This window comes from Cenococcum geophilum (assembly GCF_001692895.1).
Source record: "Cenococcum geophilum 1.58 unplaced genomic scaffold K441scaffold_87, whole genome shotgun sequence".
Classification (NCBI taxonomy): Eukaryota; Fungi; Ascomycota; class Dothideomycetes; order Gloniales; family Gloniaceae; genus Cenococcum; species Cenococcum geophilum.
The window spans coordinates 139,090-154,899 of NW_027137645.1; the positions used below are offsets into that span (position 1 = coordinate 139,090).

The window sequence follows — 15,810 nt, forward strand, 5'->3', positions numbered from 1 at the left end:
TTTCAAACGAATTTCGAGGACCAAGTTTTCTGATGGGTCTACTACAGCAATTTCGGGAGCCCAGCCACTCCCTGATCGATAACGGGAGCATGTCTTTTTCGTGTCTCTCTTCCGCCGCCAGCAACAGGGGCAAATCAGCCCCAGCCGTGTTTGGCTGCCAAAGTCGAGCTGTGACTGGCGCGCTTCGAGATTGATTACCGCCAAGCCATTCCTCGGTGATCCCCCGGCGTAGAGAATAACCCCCGTCTCTTGTAGCTATCATTGTGTACCACCCAGCTGGACCGTGATGGGGAGGTAAGTGGAGGCCCGAAGGCAATGCAGATTTTTTTCTCTCTCTATATCGCCAATTTCTAGTGTCTCTCTTCTTCTTTAACTTCTTGAAAGCACTAAGAACGCGCTCTGAGAAGTTGCCGGCTTGACGCTCCACCAATTCCTTATCTTCACACTTCCTCTCTGTCTATACCTCGTGAATGCCACTCTGTTGTCCACGAGATCTGCGATCATCATTCCTCAAGCTGCTCCCGTAATTACACACCCACATCGGCCATCATCCATAGCATTCCTTTAACCAAATTCCTCTACAACTGTCTTTAAACCATAAGTCATTCGTTTCAATCGCTGGGTTTCGATAGTCTGCGGAGCACTGCAAGCAGTATTATACTACACAATCCTACATACCCGGACATCATATCCACAAGCCTAAACTCCTAAAGAGTCCACGGAGCCATAACTACGTTCTATACCCGGTTTGAATCATCGAACTACTCATAGCTCTATCGGACGACGTCCTTATACCACCTGCGATCAACGCAAGCGGATCCAATCTTGATCACAGACACTCAAAACAATCCAAGCCCAACTCCACACACTCACTCGCTATGGCCGTAGTCCGCGATCCGGCCTTCTGGCGCCGCTTCTCCATGGCCGTGCATCTTGACGAAGAAGCACAAACAGCAAGGCCCGAGTTAAAGCATTCGTATGTCATCCCTCAGCCGCGCAGCCGTCCCCAAGGTCGCCCGCCCGACTAACATAAGCACAGTCAGTCCTGGCTCGCGCGCCAGCAGGCAAAGCGCTCCCGCCGCACTTGCATTTGCTGGATCTTCTGGCTCTGCTTCTTTGGCTTGGTCGCCGGCATCGTTATCGTCATCTTATATCTCAAGGCGACTGGAATTCTGAAGTGAAAGCGTCCAGAGCCACGTCACTACCGCTCTTGAATGAAGCCGGGAGTGGGCGCAGTGTACGAATTTAGCAGGAGTAGTACCTGAGCTGGAAGAAGGGAGGGTGGGGAAGGTATAGGGGAAGGGTAAGGGAGGCGAGTCGAAGAGAAAAGAGAAGTGGAACATGAGATATGAATCAAAAGCAAAACAAATTCGAACAGAGATATAGGGTTGTCGGGCGCTGAACGGAGCAGGCATTTGGAGTGCTGTGTGGATTTCATTGTATGAGCGGCGCTATTCGGATTTGACGGGGAAGTTCGTTGATGATACCACGATTCACCATAGATATTACCGATGCCTAACCAATCAGACAACGGCTGGTAACATTTACTGAATGCAAATAACAAAACTCTGAACCCAGAAGTATCCAGGAGGCACAGAAGGCGTGAAAGTCTACTCAGAGGTTCTGCTCATTTACTACCTAATCGTACCATAATTTTAGCCACCAACGCCATACTGCCAATGCAGAATGCGACTTATGAATAAGAAATAGAAAACAGAACCATATAAGCTACATTATACATCTTTGAAACTTCCAAAAAAGCAAACGATGACCTTGCTAAATCAAATCCATAGGACTCTGATTATCCTACGCTGAAAATCAGGTAACTTGGGTAGAGAACCCAGCCACCTTTGTATTCTTGATTGTATACCTAGAAGAACTCCACGTATCTATGGCGCGAAACTTGGTGGTAAAGAGGTTGAATGGGCTATGGGGAGCGTCTCGAATGCCTCGGTTGGGGAGGCCGCATAGACAAGTCGGATCGTTGGCTTGTGGACCTGAGAAAGTGTCCCATTAGGAAGCAGCGACGGCAGCTCATGGCGTATTCAAGAAGTGGCAAGGGAAGTGGTAAGCGGGATATGAGGAATGACAGTAGAGAATCAGAAGCGCAGTCCACTACGACTTAATACCGCTTCCTTGTGGGCTCTGGACTTGGACTTCTAGTCACACTCCTTTGATCCCTACCCCTCTCCTTCAGCCACTTTCTCGTCGCCATATCTAGCTCTCGCTCCAGCTCTGGACTCGGCTCTTTGCGATGAATGAAGTTACAAAAACCGCCGCGCACGCAGCCCTCGCCACTGTTGAGGCGACAGCAGGCTTCTCGGAAGTCGGTAACGGGGGAAAGTTCGCAGTATATAGGCCGGGCGGCATACCAGCGCGAGTTAAGTGCGTCGCAGGCTGTCTGGGCGTCTTCCTCGTACTTGAACCGCGCGTAGACATTTCCGATGAGATCTGACCGGGGCGTTAGTATCCTGTCGTAACAAAGTGTGGGAGACAGGACTTGAGACTTACGATCATTGTTGTTGTCGCAAACAACTACTTCCTCAATCAAGCCGTACTTGCACATCTCGCACCAAAAGTCCTCGTAGAAAGCGTCGAAATGGTTCTGAAGCTGGCTTGGGTTCATCTTGTTCTTAGGATCGAAGGCAGGATTCTGATACAGGTTTGGGAGGAGAATCGTTTGCGAGTATGATGGTTTGACATGCTTTCGAGAACAGCGGTCGCCATGTCGACACGCGCCGATTTTGTAGTAGAAACTGCAGTTAACCTAAGGATTAGAATGTTAGCTATAAGCTTATGTGATTTGTAGGCTGGTGGTTTACGCACCTTGTCCTGTTCTGTTCCGAAGATGGAGGCGAGATAGTTCGCCATGGTGAATGGAGGGAATAGTGAGTATATAGGCGACGAGACTTCGAGTTGCGATGATATCTTAATGTAGTGGTGGCGCGGCTGTTGTGGAGTTATGTTCTATGCGAAGATTGACTTCGCGATGGAGATTTCGAGGTTTCGGAAGCTGACAAACGCGCCAAGCAATGTCAAGATTTATTTCGAGATCCTTCTCCACCAAACCCCTTCCATTCACAGTGCTTGAGAAAATATGTGCTTCAGGGATTACTTGTCCTTGCTACAAGTTAAGGATCAATAAAGTCCCACGGATGCTACTGATCTTATGTGCTAGTTTCGTATCGCCTGCTTTTGCTTCCTCGGAAGGATTCCAAAACGGGTATCACTAACTAGGAACGAGCTTCTGCCTACTGCACATCAACGTGTATATAAATCAATCTCGCCATCAAAAAAAGAGGACTCTTCTCTGTTCCTATATGTTCCTAACATTCCTCTAATCCATTGATGTGATGTTATAAACCTCCTATCTTTGTCATTCAGATATTGAGCCTGGTTTTGTGAAACTACATACTTCTTTACCCCTAATCTACCATTAAGACATCTACGACTAAATAACAAGAATGGCTCGCTCATGCCAATTGATTTGCCTTGATAACATCTCAGATGGCCAGACAGTTCACCAGGTATATATCAATTCCTGTCATGCTTGCTGTGCACGTTACTGATATCTCCTTAGCGCTGCGTCCTCATCTCTGGGCGATGCACATCCTATGAGAATGGAGAGGACTTTCTATATCCACTCTCATTGCATACGGCTCCGAAGCCTTTCCAGTCCAAAATTGGCCCGTGGCTCAAGGAAACTTCAAAGCCATGATCATTCTATCTCCTGGTTCTAATAAGTTGATTTTGGACCATAACTACAATGGTGAGATCCAAGATTCCATTGAATTTATCGTAACATACATACCTCTTCTTCAATTTCCACCGCTCCATCCTGCCACCATGGTCGCTAAAGACTCCCCTCTGCTCATAGACTGTCCACCGAGCAAGCGAGGTGGCTTCTACTCCGCCCACGCCGACCTGGACGGTGCTATAGCAAAGCTCCGCATGACGGCGTACATGTGGCAAGCTCTCACCGCAGAGGACATGCGCTCCAAAGACCTCGGACGACGCTCGTTCCGGTTTGTGGACCGTTGACACGCTCAGCCGGGACTTCTTGCAGGCCAAATGTGACGACTCCCTCGAAAGCGAAAGCGCAATGCGTTCCACGGCCAAGATCCATATCATCCGCTCCTCGCGGACAACCAGTGAGCTACGAGACGCTCAGATTGCGCAGCAGAATCCGAGCGCTCGGCGCAAAAACGACCTGTTTGATTACTTCCTAGATGCTTTGAAGGAAGCCGGTGACCCATTCACGCCTTCAGCACGTCCCATCGTTGCTAGTCTTATCCTGGACTCGCACTACTCGCCCACATAGAACCTAATCCTGGCCCATGCTGCGTTGGGCTGCTCAAACCCCAAGGGCATCTCCCTAGGCATGTTCGGCAGCCACCTCACCTACTCCTGGCCGCGCTTCCTCGAAGAGGTTTCAGCCTGTCTCACGGACACAAGACCCCCGGGTGGCAAAGTCGGCAACGACAACAGCGAATGCGGTACGATGTGGGAAGCGTGTTCCATTGGCCAGGGCGCCCACATCCACGAGGTAGGCCACGCATTCGGGTCGCCGCACCGGCCAGGCATCATGGAGCGAGGGTACGCGCAGGGCTGGCCGAAGAACTTCCTGCCGCGGACGGCATACTGTGCGCACACGAAGTCGGAGGGCGTGCTCGTGACGGCCGAGACGCCGAATAACGCGCACTGGAACCTGGTCGACGCGCTGGCGTTCAGGGTCCTGCCGCACTTCAGACTCCCGACCGATCCTGTGCTACCTGTCTACATCCGCGATGCGTCTCCCACCGTCCAGGTAGTGTATGAGGATGACGAGGATCTCGTTGCCGCGCTTGGGATTGAGTCTGCGGCTGGATGTACCTATCGAATGGAACTGTTGCTGGCGAGTTAAACGCGAACGGTAACTCGAATGTCTTCACCTTGGGTATGTCCATTGTCTCACTGTTAAGGCCATTTTCTGTCATTTACTGACTGGTCTGGAGAGCCTGCTGTGAGCGAAAGGATTATCGGCTTCTACGGGAAGAACGATTGGAGTCACAGCTTTTGCGCCGCAATAGAGTTCGCTATTATCACAGCGCCCAGGAATATTGAATCGCCGATGAAGGTTTATGAATTACCGGAATTACAGAATACCGAGGGCGGGTTGGGAGAAGTGAGTCTATCGGTGAGACGATCATAGAAGAAGTTACGATGGAGATGAAGATTCGGACGACGATGAGGGCGAGAGATATGATAATGAGGATGATTTCATGGACGAGTCATGTTTGGATGTGAAATTATTTTTGGTCTGCTCGTTTGCAATTAAATAAGCTCTCGCGAGCTGATACTCAATATCACTTAACACGTTAATTCGGGTCCTCAGGTTATCGATAAAGATCGACCAATTAGATCAGCTAAATTCGGTGCCCGTACTCAGGAATATGAGGCTGCCATGTGTGTTTAAATCCTTCTAGTAGTCTCTAATAGCCGGCTCTATAGTAATTCCTATATGAATAGGCATTCCGAAGTACGCGTAGAGTACATATTGGCTGCCATGTGCGTGGGTATTCTGCTTTCTTGTCTAGCGGATAGAGCTCCGCGGGCTTATTTATCCACTCTACAAGCTTATCCATAATCTCATCTATAAAGGATAGTCTAAATAACTCGAAAAGATTGTGTATATCAGCGTTAGAAGGGAGGTTTGGTGAGCCATGGTCGTCTTAATTGTTAATATGGAGAGGTTCAAATTCGAGCAACGGCCAGGGTTTGGGGGGAGCTATTTTCGCCGCTTATTTGGGGGAACGTTATATCAAGTCTTCTGAACAAGGTCTATATCAATTTTAGCACAATAGAAGGCATGGTGGTGGTATAATTGATGCTTGAATTCTATATAGATATACGCGTTGTTTTGAAAAGGGTGCTCCGCACGGACCGCTTACTATGAGGACCCTGACGTGTTAAGGAAGGCGAAAATGTTCAGAAACAGTGGTCCCCTTTTCCCAGCTGAGCTGGTAAGACGGAAATTGCACTCAATCGGTTCGAGGTGGCCCGAAACGGGAAACTGTACCCACATTTTATCCGACTCCCAGGCTCGCACCTCAGCAAGGAGGATATGGTGCGTAAGCTGCATATTTTATTTGCTATTGCGCGTCAGTGCTGTACGCAACACCTGAGGAGGCGGTCTTACTGATCCATGACGAAGCCGCAGCGTCCACTAAATTGTTTGGTTGGCAGTTGAGCTGAAGCCTATGCGCGGGAATAACGGCACTGGACGCCTCTTTCTCGGAGCTTCAGGGCGCTTGTTCAGATTGAGAAACGAAGGGAAAAAAAAGGCGACGTGTTGAAGTTATCCTAGGAGCTACATGCGGTGCTAAACCTAGGATCTCAGGGTCCCGTAGCGACTGCACATTTTCGACAATCGAGCACACGACCAAAGCAAGGATCAGTAAGATCAGTAAGGGAGTAAATTGCTCGGACAAGCAGCGAGTCATGCGCCTAAGCAAGAAAGTCTCCACGACCAGGAATTGCATGCCTGTGTTTATTGACAGACCGCGTGTCCCTCTAACCTAAATGGTTGTTAGGTGCCTGTCGCCATCCTGAGTGGTTTCGGCTAATACGGCAAGGGCATGAAAAAGTGAGCATCCCAGGGCGCCAAGTGACCAAGCAAAGCTTATGAAGCTTGTTGGGCCTCAAGCTTTATCGGTTCCACATTCGGGCGCCGGCAGGTAGGTCGGATAATTAACAGAAACCAGGACGTAAGGGAAAGAAAGGGCGTGGTAGACGCTAGAGACCGCAGCGCTGAATGTGTCAAGTATGCCCATTCCGAGGCGACGCCACGGCCTCTTCCGGCGCAAAAGGAGCATGTCCGAGCGGTGGCCATGACAGGTTGATGCCGCGGCACACAGCCGGCGATATTGTGTTCCTTATCATGCTTCCCTGCCCACTGTCCGACCGGTTCAACTTACGCCGCCTGCAAACCTCCCACTTAGCATCTCTGCCCTGGCTGGCCTCAACTCCTGCTAACGTGCCGCGCGCCCGCTCTTACGCCTCGCCACTAGCTTTCCATTCAAATACGATCCGAAGCCCGATATCCAGCGCTCTCAAAACACTGCAAGATCGGCGCTCGCCGCACTCAGCCACACGCGACAGTTTACCCTCTGAAGCCTAGAACACGACACCTCGCAAGAACACACCACGGCCTGATCTCCTCCTTATCATGCTCCTGCGGCGATAGCCACGACTTCTCATCATCATGAAGTTCCGATTAGACTTCCTGCTGCCTCTCCTCGCTGCCCTGTCAACCCTGTCAGAAGCGCTACCAGTGTTAAGGAGACGAGATGCGGACATTGAAAGTTTGTACGGCATCACTCGCCTGAACCGCGACCATAGCGGCAAGAAAGGCGACCCCTCTGGCAAATACTTTCATGAATCGACAGTGAGTCTGAGTAAACAAGGCAGTTTTCGCAGTTGAAATCGCTAACAGTCATTTTCTAGTTCCACCCTCATTATGATGGCCGGTTCGCGGAGAAGATTCTTTCCTACGACGAGCGCAGAATACACCTTACAGCGCTCATGCAAACCTACTTGTCAACCATGAGCGACATTGGCGCCGAGACCTGGATTATGCATGGCTCCTTATTAGGGTGGTGGTGGAATCGCAGGATCATGCCTTGGGACTCTGACGTCGATGTCCAAATGTCCTACCATTCAATCAAGTTCCTGGCCGACTACTACAACATGACGATACACCATTATAAACTTCCAGGTATAGAGAAGGGCCGCGACTACATGCTGGAGGTCAACCCCAACTACGTCATTGACTCGATTGACGACAAGCTAAATGTCATCGACGCGCGATGGATAGACACAGAAACAGGGCTTTTTATTGACATCACAACATTGCGAAGAAACAGGACTGCAGAGGCTCTTGGCATGGAGGGGGTCATGATGTGCAAAGACAAACATCATTATCTCGAGAAAGACGTATTCCCTCTACGGGACAGCGTTTTCGAGAATATGCCAGTAAAGATTCCGTTCGCATATTCTGCGTTGTTAGAGGAGGAATACGGTCCAAAAGCCTTGACACAGACGGATTTTGAGAACCACCGTTTCGATCAAGATAAGATGGAATGGATACCACTTAGGTAAGCTTCTTTTTCCTCTTCAGTGCATCGGCATTTTATCTAAGGCGTTTCTAGACCCACTAATATGAAAATGTAGAAATCCAAGAGTCCGAAAAGGACCGTTGCGAGATATCAGACCCAAGCTCCGTACGCCCAAAACGGGACCCGGAAGTGGAATCTAGACTTTTTGCAGAGTTTCTGCATTAAGGTAGAACTCTTCATGCCGCCATGATTCCACCAAAAAAAGCGTTATCCTGCGGATCCTTGACGTGCCGCAAGTGCGGTTCTCCTCGATCAAACTCCGCAGTCCCTCACCGTAACCATCAAGCCCCTTGATCCACTTATCAGATCGGCTTGCAGGCTGGGCATTTACTAACCACCTCAACCAAAGTCTCATATCATCTCATCATTTCAGCATTATACGCATTTTGCAAGGCGTTGGTGAGCATGTAAGATATTTACGAGGACAGTGGACGACCTTCGTTTTTTAGTGCATAAGGAATCCAGAATTGGTTAGACGTTGAGTTTGGAGTTTAAAGTGCTGCTGAGGGCAGAACAGGATTGTTCAGGAGTTTTCACCAGTGTCAATTTTTGGCTGCAGCACCGGTATCTATGGGAGAGCATTTGGAGAGAGCGAAAATGCCGGGCTTAATCAGCCCACTCAACCGCAATTATATAGACGACTGGTGTCATCTTTCTTTCTCACTGCAGCCTAGCTCGCTTCACATTGTGGCATGTACCAATATATCCTGCACAAGCGGCGAAGAAAGTAGCTTCGTAAGGCGTAGCATCCACCAATCCTGACTGTCTACGCTCCAGCCCCTATCCATTCCTCATTCTCTCTCGCTCAAACTCCAACCCGCTAGCCTCATCCCCCTTCCCCCCCCAAAACGGTGCACGACCGCAATCAAATCAGCGCACGCGACATCCAACTCGCACCCTGGCGCAACCTTGCCGCAAGCTAGCGCCACAGGGGGAGAGCCCCACCACCAAGCAATGCCTCGCGCGACTGAAGCCTTCGGAGCCAGCCGCCCAAGCCTCGACAAGAGATGCCCAAGAAATTCCAGGACGCCCCCGGAGGGGGCTTTTGCTGAAAACCCCTTCGTGAACTGCAGAACCTGCGCGCCAAAGCCCTAACCTGCCTCTATGCCACGTTACGGTAGCTGGATCTTTTACCATACTGCCCAAAACTCATACATCCTCTACATAGCATAGTGACGAGGGTTTATTTTAAGCTTTTACAGCGATATAGCTAGGTATCTAGAAGCAGCGACATGGAATGGCAGTTTAGATGCTTCCAAAAGGTCATCCGGAGTGCCTTGGAGGGGTCCAGTCACCCCAGGAGCTATCGTACTCAAGAGGTTAATCAAGTTGACGCACCGCCTTAGTCTCACCAAATCACCTCATGCCTCTTCTTTCCACCCCTACACCAGGCACACTGCCTTCTAATAGCTGCTTTTAAATACCTTCGTCTAATGTTCATCACTCCTGAAATACTGATAATCGAAGTCCGGCGCCGCTTTGAGCCCTTCGTAGATTGCAGCCTCTTCACCCTTCTCCCTGGTGTTAGGATCGACTGAGGTCCGATGCTTCATCTCATTTGAGCTGCTCCAGCAGCACCTCCCGAACCTGAGGCCACTGTTTGACAATGGGCTCGTGCGGTTTGATGGCCCAAGTATACTTGCCGAACTCCGTACAGTCGAGGATATCGAGAATTAGTCCTGGCCACCCCACTGCCGCACAGAACTGTCGGATCTCTGAGACTGCGAGATACTAGTTGTCATCTATATGATGTTGGCTGGGTGCATCGATTAGAATTGTCTCGTCTGGGCGGAGCAGGGGCCAGAATGCATCTCGTTGGTGAATGACCACGATGGATCGGGGAAAGATACGGTATGTATCCACCGCACTCAACCCTTTTGGCTGGAGCACCATTTCCCATTCTGCTACCAGTCGATTTGAAGGACGGATGGCTCGCATGACACAGGGTCGATAACTTAATGGAGCTGGAGCTCCTTCACGAAACGGCTCACGGTGGTAGCGTTCCTTAGAAGAAAACGCATCGGAATTTGAATCAGAAGTAGGAGCATTTGATGATGATGGTGTTGAAATTGGCAGGTTATGTGGTTAAAGCTCTGTTATTGCTTATTTTTATATAGGTGGTGGATGAGGTTTCTCCTCATTAAGCGCCAAGCCTCATCACGTGATATCGTTGTGAGCTTGTTCGCGACGCTAACCCCCTGCGGATTGCTTATCATAGTGAAGGCGAAGTAGAAGAAGAGGTTTAATCTAGCTCGATTGATGATCAGAGAGCAGAGGGGCTGATGCAAGAGAGGCTATGAGGTGGTATCTATTCCTACGCGAAATTGTAGCGTGATCACGGGTCATTATGACTCCTCTAGGCACCATTCCCCCAGATTTGTAGGAAAGCGTGCACTCAAGCAATTTCGTTCTTTCAGTCATGCATACTAAGTAACTATAAAATGAAAAACACTAAATACTATTATTGCCATATAACAAAATACCACCTTAAAAACACCAAGATTATTACTTTGTAGAGTAGCATGTAGCGTATAATAGTATTAAGACAACTTACCAGTTATATACTATTACTTTATTTCCTTTTTGTTAACCTTTAATAAGTTAATAGAATTACCTAAACTTAAGTGCCTAGAATGCAAGATGCGACATTCCTAAGGACGCGGAAGGTAGTGAGAATATCCTAAGGGCTATTCTACGTTTTGTAAATGAATGCGGGGTATTACTCGGCCTTTGTAGCGGCTTCAGTAGCGGCTTTAGCTTTGATGTATTCTTCCTACTGCTCTTCGATCCCTTCTTCCTTCGTTGCGACTTCTGGAGCATTATTATGGAATACATCACCATGGGAGATTTATGCGCTTCAACTGGGAAATACAAAATTGGAAGCCGGGGCGTTGGTATGGAAGGTGGCCATGGTGATATTCGAGTAGACGCCGCAGGATCCCTTTTTGGCACACTCCGGTAGAGTAGAGCTTTCACATCTGGAGACCCAGGTGCGGACACCGTGTGTGACGCAGACTGTTGGGATGCCGAGCGCCCAACTATCGGGGCTGGGATATACGGCTTATTATGTTTTACCTGGGGAGGATCTTTTGTCCTTTTCGGAAAGGAATTCCTCGGAAATAGCTTGTTAATTTGTCAGGTTCGCGATGCAGACGGTGTAGGTTGCACTTTCCAAGTATGCTGTGCCTCCGAGATCGTCAGGCATGCTCCTGCGGACGGTGGAATGCATCGGTATTGGTATATCTTCTCGTTTTTGGGCCTCAGCCTCAGCGATTCCGTAAATTTCTGGGTTTGCCCTTGCTAGCCCTCTCATTGCCAGTCCACTTCGATGCGATATTTGAAATCAGAGAGCTGCCGAAATGCCCCGCAGTGAATGCACAGAGCGCTCCCGCCTGTCTGCTATCGCTGGCTGCCTTGAAGTGTTTGAAGATTTCTCAAGGACGGAAATTTCATTATAAATCAAAATGGATTGAAGAATGAAGACTTGGAAAATAATATTCCTGCTGAGCTTGACAGCAGCTGGAAAAGGACTCACATTCATCATAGATAAAAGTCGGAGGTCTTGTGTTCGTAGACGTGCCGTATTCGAGGCTTGGTCTCGTATTTAAAACGGCTGGTGGTACGCTTTTAGTTGAGAGAACCGCGAAGGCGTTGGCCTGATTGGACAGTGGACATTAAAGTGTTGCCTTGTAGTCTTAGCAAGCGGCGCTGTAAGGTCGCATCTGATCAAAATATCAAGTGTTTTACGAGACGACTGGGAGAAGAACTGCTGCATGAGCCTGTCATACCAATTACAGTATGTTTTGGCGGGTTGTGATCTTCTTGAGGGATAATGGAAATGGATATAGCACATCGTAGCAACGAAGCCGGATCTACTCGAGGAAAGATTGGCCATTCTATCAGTTGCAGAAACACATCGAAAGACAACATTGCAAACCAACATCATATTACTTCGACATATTGACTCAAATGCACCGGTACAGGCTACTATAAAAACCCTACTCATGATTTTGTCCCCTGCTTACTTGCATTATGCAATCCTGTCTATTATTTTGTGAAATCGGTATACACCAGCGTCCATGGGTAAAGCCCCGTGAGGGCACTACTGCCGAAAGCTGAATGACAGCAATGCCTGTATCTAGCTGAGTAGTGAGTGTCTATCAACTAAGAAGGGACCGAAGCTGCTGTAATCGGGTACGGTTGACGTCTGACATGGAAAGTTGTTCTTGTGATAGTAAAAGGTCTGCTAAACTTTTCTTCCGGTTTTGGACATTGACAACATGCTTATATTTTTTCAGCAAATTGAAATGTAGAGATGGGAGTTATGCATACCTCTTCAATAGAATCCTTCATTATGAACCGGGTGGTTGTAACCTTTTTCGTTTGACCCAACCGGTGAATGCGAGCTAACGCCTGTTCTTCGAGTGTTGGGTTCCATTGGGGCTCCATCAGGTACGCATGAGTTGCGGCGGTTAAATTTAGCCTGAGGGAGTTTAGCGTCGGTCCTCTAGCAAATACGTGGTTCTCCTACCCTTCAGCACCACAGGAGATCGAAAGTAGAAGCACTTTAATGCTAGGATCGTCGCGGAACTGATCGAACGCAATACCTCTTTTCTTCGAGGAGACGCGGCCATCGACACGGACGAAGGGTATCTGTGCTTGTTCGAGCATTGACTGTACTAGATCAAGGGTCGTAGTCCAAGAGGAGAAAACAACGCTACTGATATGAGCTTGGATACGAAATACCGGATATCATCTTGTAGTTAGAGTCTCACCTCTTCTCACCACCATGAGCTCCTAGTTCAGCGGCGAGAGCTTGTATCTTCGTTGGTTGTTCCACTGGCTCCGTGAAGGGTGTCGACTCAGGACTGGCCGCTGTACTGACCGGACGAGACATTGAAATAGCTGCCAAAGCACAAGATGATTGCATGTCACAGATACATACTGATGCAAGGATCCCTCTCGGATTTTGCTGATAACAACAATCACATATCAAGCGGAGACATCCAGTGAGATGCGGTAGTGGCGACCCGACAGTCAAACCTAATCCATCTTCTGAAGCAGCACTGGGATCTAGAGAGCACAAAGCGCAAGCAGTCTCGCCAAGGGATGCCAAAGCCTCGAATGCACGCCCCGCGACTTTGGGACTCCACTGTGTCTCGCTGATATTTGGTAATGCATTGCTTTCCTCCGCCTGAAGCGCGAGTTCAGACAGGCCGAGATTGCAAAACTTCCTTAGCGTATTGATCTTGGAAAGAGCATGGAGGTAGATTCCTGCAGATTGGTCCTCGTGTTCAAGTGTGGCATCAAGCATCTCTACGATAGGTGCTTCAATGTCTCGGTATCTTATAAGTTCTGTTGGACTGAAAGTGAGATGCTGAATGTGGTCTACCCTCTCTGGGAGCTGAATAGTAGATCTTGAACGTCGCAAAGTAAGTATCTTCACCAGCTTCTTGAGTCTATCGATAGCTGCTTCTTCGCCTTGAGCCTTCCACATATCGATAATATGCGCTTCGAAAACGGAATGTTTAGAGTACGGATATACATCTAAAAACTGGAGCAGTGTGGCAAAATCGGTCAAACGGTTCTGTAAAGGAGTTCCAGTCATCGCCCATCGTGAAGTTGACTCGATCGCACAAACAGCCTTCGTGGTAATAGTGTTCCTGTTCCGTATGCAATGGGCTTCGTCTAATATGACACGATGCCATGATGCTGTGAAAAGTACGCTCGGAACACTAGCAAGCTTCCTATACTCTGAAGATACTGTCTGGAAAGTAGTAATGACAAGTCCATATCTTTGCAACTCTTCTTGATCTCGAAGCCTTTGGGAACCATGGTGTTTGGTCCATAGAATCTTGCCTGAATGTAGATGTTCCGCAAGTTGAGCCTCCCAGGATTGCAGAAGAGAAGGTGGCACGATTAGAAGGGTTGTTTTGGCAGAAGTTAGAAGGCGGAAGTTCTCATGTTCAGATCGGCGTTGGGGCAATGGAGGCGGTGCGATAGCTAGATGTTTGCTCTGAGGTATCTGCGGAGGAGCTCTAGATTCCGTTTGCATGGTTTCACTCATGTTGTGGGAATAATCGGAGGCAATCAACGCGATCATGCTTAGCGTCTTTCCCAGACCCATATGATCCGCCAGAATTCCTCCTCGAAATTGGGGTGGCGGGTCAATCTGAGCGTCTTCGGTGAGATTATTAATGTATAGATGAGAACCGAGAGGGCTCCTATCAATACTCCACAGGTCACTCTGCGGATCGTGCAAACGCCAGCCGCATTCTCTCCTGAGCATGAAGGAGAGAGCCTGTTTTTGGTGTCTAATTTAAATTAAGTACGGTTGACATAAAGACGTAAAGAATATACATACGGATATAATACAGTTTTCAGGGCTGGCGGACTTTCACTCTCAGGAAGGATCTCATCAGACTCAAAATCCACAAATATATCACAAGGGCTAACAGTTTCTTCATGGCTGAAGGCTGATGGACGTAACTCGAATGTCGTGGGAGCAACCGGATCCCTGCCAGATATACGGTGAGGATTGCGATACCTCACATTCCGATCGCAACCATATGGGTCCTGTAAATAGAGTTCATATCCATCAAAAAACTTGCCGATATCATCAAAAAGCTCCATAGGGCCGTAGACGATGGCAGAGAGGTAAGTTGAAACTTTGGAGGAGTGCCTTGTCCTCTTTGTGTTTCTACCTGTATTGCGCTGGGTAGATAAGTCTAGAGCGGTAGTACATGAAAGTTGTAGATGGAGGTCCGGCTCTGTTAAAAGAGCGCTCAGCATTGAAAGAGTGCTTTCTTCGACAGCGCCTACTTCGGCCATGGAGGAGTTTAAGAAAACCTGGCCACGGGCACTATCAAGAACAACGGGTGTGTGAACTCCAATTTTATTTAAGTGTGAGCTTTTGTTGGGCGTAATCAGTAGATGGTTGACCTTTACGTAGTTAGGAGACAACAATTGAGCTGCAGATGATCCCGAAACCTACCATACCAAAACAAACCAACTCACGTTCACCAACGCCACCTGCAGGAGCACTTTCACTCCCTTTATACGCCTCTCCTGTATGCTCCGCTGATATCTGGTCCTCCAGCTCGAGCCCACTGATTGTGCTGGAATATCCCGAGTCTCGTTCCTTCGCTTGACCCAAGCAATCCGCTTTAGGTAGCAACCCATTGGTGTCTTGAGAACCCCAAATACCGCTTTCGTTTGACGTCAACGGAGCCTCTTTATACAGAATATGTCGGCTTTTAATAGTCCCAGGATCAAAACATCTATCCCCAACAACTGAGTATGCTGTGTTGTCTATTCGGCGACGCTTGGTTGGTCGTTCGCTGCAGGTATACTTGTCCATGTCCTGGGCAGCTGGAGGAGATATTGTCGTGTAATTGACATGTTCTAGCAGCATAAGGCAGAGGCAGGTAATGGCATTAAAGTAATTGTATCTGGCCTGAGGACGGTACCTTGAGTAGGGTTTCAATTAGACAACAAAATGTGGTGTAGAGAAGCGCGAATACCGTGATTAACCATGGGTGCGCAACCAAAGCCGACTCCAGAGCATCTCCGGAGGAAGAGAAGGGTGCAGATTCTCAATTAGGTAGAACGAAAGGCCGAACTCATCGAGCCGTTTCAGGGCCGTGTAAGGCCA

At 48.7% G+C, this 15,810-nt stretch overlaps 6 protein-coding genes across 6 annotated transcripts; 4 read left to right on the forward strand and 2 right to left on the reverse strand.

The window, feature by feature from the left end:
* Window positions 1-878: 878 nt before the first annotated feature.
* Window positions 879-1,181, forward strand: K441DRAFT_691216 (uncharacterized protein; the record flags this gene model as incomplete). The annotated part of the gene is made up of 2 exons (XM_067652462.1): window positions 879-976; window positions 1,040-1,181. 2 exons carry the CDS (start codon window positions 879-881, stop codon window positions 1,179-1,181), a joined length of 240 nt encoding a protein of 79 aa, XP_067496850.1.
* Window positions 1,182-2,122: 941 nt separating this feature from the next.
* K441DRAFT_594380 (putative U2 auxiliary factor small subunit) lies at window positions 2,123-2,871 on the reverse strand (the record flags this gene model as incomplete). The annotated part of the gene is made up of 3 exons (XM_067644953.1): window positions 2,123-2,451; window positions 2,512-2,767; window positions 2,827-2,871. 3 exons carry the CDS (start codon window positions 2,869-2,871, stop codon window positions 2,123-2,125), a joined length of 630 nt encoding a protein of 209 aa, XP_067496851.1.
* A 938-nt stretch (window positions 2,872-3,809) lies between these two features.
* Window positions 3,810-4,918, forward strand: K441DRAFT_701325 (uncharacterized protein). The gene is made up of 3 exons (XM_067653327.1): window positions 3,810-4,025; window positions 4,067-4,151; window positions 4,322-4,918. The coding sequence occupies exons 1-3, from the start codon at window positions 3,847-3,849 to the stop codon at window positions 4,901-4,903; spliced, it is 846 nt and encodes a 281-aa protein (XP_067496852.1). The 5' UTR covers window positions 3,810-3,846; the 3' UTR covers window positions 4,904-4,918.
* Window positions 4,919-7,243: 2,325 nt separating this feature from the next.
* On the forward strand, window positions 7,244-8,296 carry K441DRAFT_682688 (putative mannosylphosphorylation protein; the record flags this gene model as incomplete). The annotated part of the gene is made up of 3 exons (XM_067651606.1): window positions 7,244-7,426; window positions 7,486-8,135; window positions 8,212-8,296. 3 exons carry the CDS (start codon window positions 7,244-7,246, stop codon window positions 8,294-8,296), a joined length of 918 nt encoding a protein of 305 aa, XP_067496853.1.
* A 2,934-nt stretch (window positions 8,297-11,230) lies between these two features.
* On the forward strand, window positions 11,231-11,680 carry K441DRAFT_357748 (uncharacterized protein). Its single transcript, XM_067641358.1, has one exon. The coding sequence runs from the start codon at window positions 11,334-11,336 to the stop codon at window positions 11,634-11,636; it is 303 nt and encodes a 100-aa protein (XP_067496854.1). The 5' UTR covers window positions 11,231-11,333; the 3' UTR covers window positions 11,637-11,680.
* Window positions 11,681-11,933: 253 nt separating this feature from the next.
* On the reverse strand, window positions 11,934-15,788 carry K441DRAFT_670926 (uncharacterized protein; the record flags this gene model as incomplete). The annotated part of the gene is made up of 6 exons (XM_067650345.1): window positions 15,151-15,788; window positions 14,521-15,098; window positions 12,932-14,470; window positions 12,688-12,873; window positions 12,489-12,639; window positions 11,934-12,439 (listed from the first exon to the last, which is right to left on the reverse strand). Coding segments are annotated over exons 1-6 (2,993 nt in total), but the record flags the coding sequence as incomplete, so codon positions are not given.
* Between the last annotated feature and the right edge of the window lie 22 nt (window positions 15,789-15,810).

Coding starts and splice junctions, on each gene's coding strand:
- K441DRAFT_701325 (XM_067653327.1), top strand. CDS start 3,847: ATGGTCGCTAAAGACTCCCCTCTGCTCATAGACTGTCCACCGAGCAAG. Junction 4,026..4,066: donor CTCGGACGACGCTCGTTCCG/GTTTGTGGACCG, acceptor GACTTCTTGCAG/GCCAAATGTGACGACTCCCT. Junction 4,152..4,321: donor CCGCTCCTCGCGGACAACCA/GTGAGCTACGAG, acceptor TCGCCCACATAG/AACCTAATCCTGGCCCATGC.
- K441DRAFT_357748 (XM_067641358.1), top strand. CDS start 11,334: ATGCTGTGCCTCCGAGATCGTCAGGCATGCTCCTGCGGACGGTGGAAT.